General features: G+C 46.9%; 1 protein-coding gene across 1 annotated transcript; it reads right to left on the bottom strand.

The window, feature by feature from the left end:
• Window positions 1–410: 410 nt before the first annotated feature.
• On the bottom strand, window positions 411–1,544 carry LOC136154172 (actin-related protein T1-like). Its single transcript, XM_065916445.1, has one exon. The coding sequence runs from the start codon at window positions 1,542–1,544 to the stop codon at window positions 411–413; it is 1,134 nt and encodes a 377-aa protein (XP_065772517.1).
• Between the last annotated feature and the right edge of the window lie 284 nt (window positions 1,545–1,828).

The following is a 1,828-nucleotide window of genomic DNA, read 5'->3' as shown; positions in this document are numbered from 1 at the left end:
TTTCTCTTGTAATTCTGTCTTTACTTAGCACTGGAACTATCAGAAATATCTAACACACTTGATTGAAATGAAGATTCTAGGGATCATACTAAACAAAGCTTCTAGGCATTGAGGCTCACCTGCTTTCACTACAGATCCTGCAAGTAGACCCAGTTGTAACACATAACCCAAGGCTTTATCAGGAGGAAACAACTGAATAGGTCCTTGAGACAGGAAGGGTGGACTAGAATCACTTAAAAAGAATCAGTACCTAGATCAAAAATTACTCTTATGCTATCAAAAATGAACCAAAACCCCAAATGCCATATCACTTTCATTGAATACATGCTGAAACTCTCAGGGAAGATGTCACCTTCCACCAGTGCTCCTGTGATCTGACAATTTAAGCTGTCCCCTGTGCTCTGAATCCTTTAAAAGCATCTTCTCTGGACAACACATGCCCCAAACTCCATGAAGTCTGCAGAAGTGATCCACATCTGCTTGAAACTGCTCAGAGAGGTCACGATGGAAGCACCAATCCACGCAGAAAAACATCTATCAGGAGAAGCAGTGATCTTGATGGGAGTGCCTCTGAAGGCCAGCTGTTCCAGTTCCTTCATAAGTCTTTCCTCAAGCCCAGGGAAGAGAGTGGTGCCCCCAGACAGAACAATTTCTGCATAAAGATTCTTCTGGATATCAGTGTCACACTTCATAATGCTGCTGGAGACCATTTTTGATAGTCCTGGGTTGTGGACACCTAGGTGGTCAGGCGCAAAAAGAATCTCAGGTACCTGGTACAGCTGGTCCCCAAGGTGGATGACATTCCCATCTGGTAGCTTGTATTCTTTCAGGATCTCCTCTGGCTTCTTACAAAGTTCTTTCTCTGGTTCCAAGGCAACATAGCACAGCGTCTCTTTTATGTCATCCACTAAGGCCTTGTTGAGTATGCAAGGGTAATTACACCCACTAGCCAGGAGGAGGCGGGTGAGGTGCTCTGTGATGTCCCTGCCTGCCACATAGAGCTTGGTGACAGCATGAGGCAGGGAGTAACCCTCAAAGATGGGGACAGTGCAAGTGATCCCATCCCCACTGTCCACCACGAGGCCCGTGACAGAGGCAGAGGCATAGAGTGCTACGACCGCGTGGTTGGACAGGTAGAAGGCTGGCACATTGAAGGTCTCAAACATCACTTCTGTTGTCTTCTCGCGAGTCTCTCTTGGGTTCAAGGAGGGCTCAGTCATGAGCACAGGTCGTTGACAGGGTTTTACTCCAAGTTCCCACTCAAAAAGATACTTCCAGAGATTCTCCATGTCATCCCATCTTGTTACCAGTCCACGTTCAATGGGGTAGTGCAGCTGCAAGGCCTCATACTTGAACAGGGCTTTTTCTCCCACAACGTAATTTTTCTGGTTGGCTTCTGGTAAAGCCATGTTGTATTTAGGATGCCCCACGACAGAACTGATGACATGACGGGGCCCAGTCTCTCCAGATATACCTACTTTGCAGAGTCCTGATCCATTGTCAAAAATTACGGCTGGAGTGTCTAATGCGTATGGGTTAAACATGTCTGCAGGATGCTCTTCTGACCTTCCCCAAAGTAAAGAAAGAACACGGTCACTTTTGGGAGATAACAGGTACCTTTGGAAGTTTATCAGCCACAGGATTCCAAAGCTCTCAGGTTGTCACTGAAGCAGAGCTAGCAGGCTGTCCCCTATCCCCACCCTCAACCCATGAATCTTGTCCCTTTTCAGGCAGCGCAAGGCCTGCTGAGGCAATTTCAGTGATGACTGCTCCCTATGTAATAATGTAACCAAGGCAACAATTGTTCTCAGAGAGCATCAGAAGGTGT

This window comes from Muntiacus reevesi, chromosome X, assembly GCF_963930625.1.
Source record: "Muntiacus reevesi chromosome X, mMunRee1.1, whole genome shotgun sequence".
Taxonomy (NCBI): Eukaryota; Metazoa; Chordata; class Mammalia; order Artiodactyla; family Cervidae; genus Muntiacus; species Muntiacus reevesi.
This window is presented reverse-complemented; position numbering and strand designations above follow the sequence as displayed.

Excerpts from the sequence above, each read along its gene's own strand:
- LOC136154172 (XM_065916445.1), bottom strand. The coding sequence starts at position 1,544 with ATGTTTAACCCATACGCATTAGACACTCCAGCCGTAATTTTTGACAAT.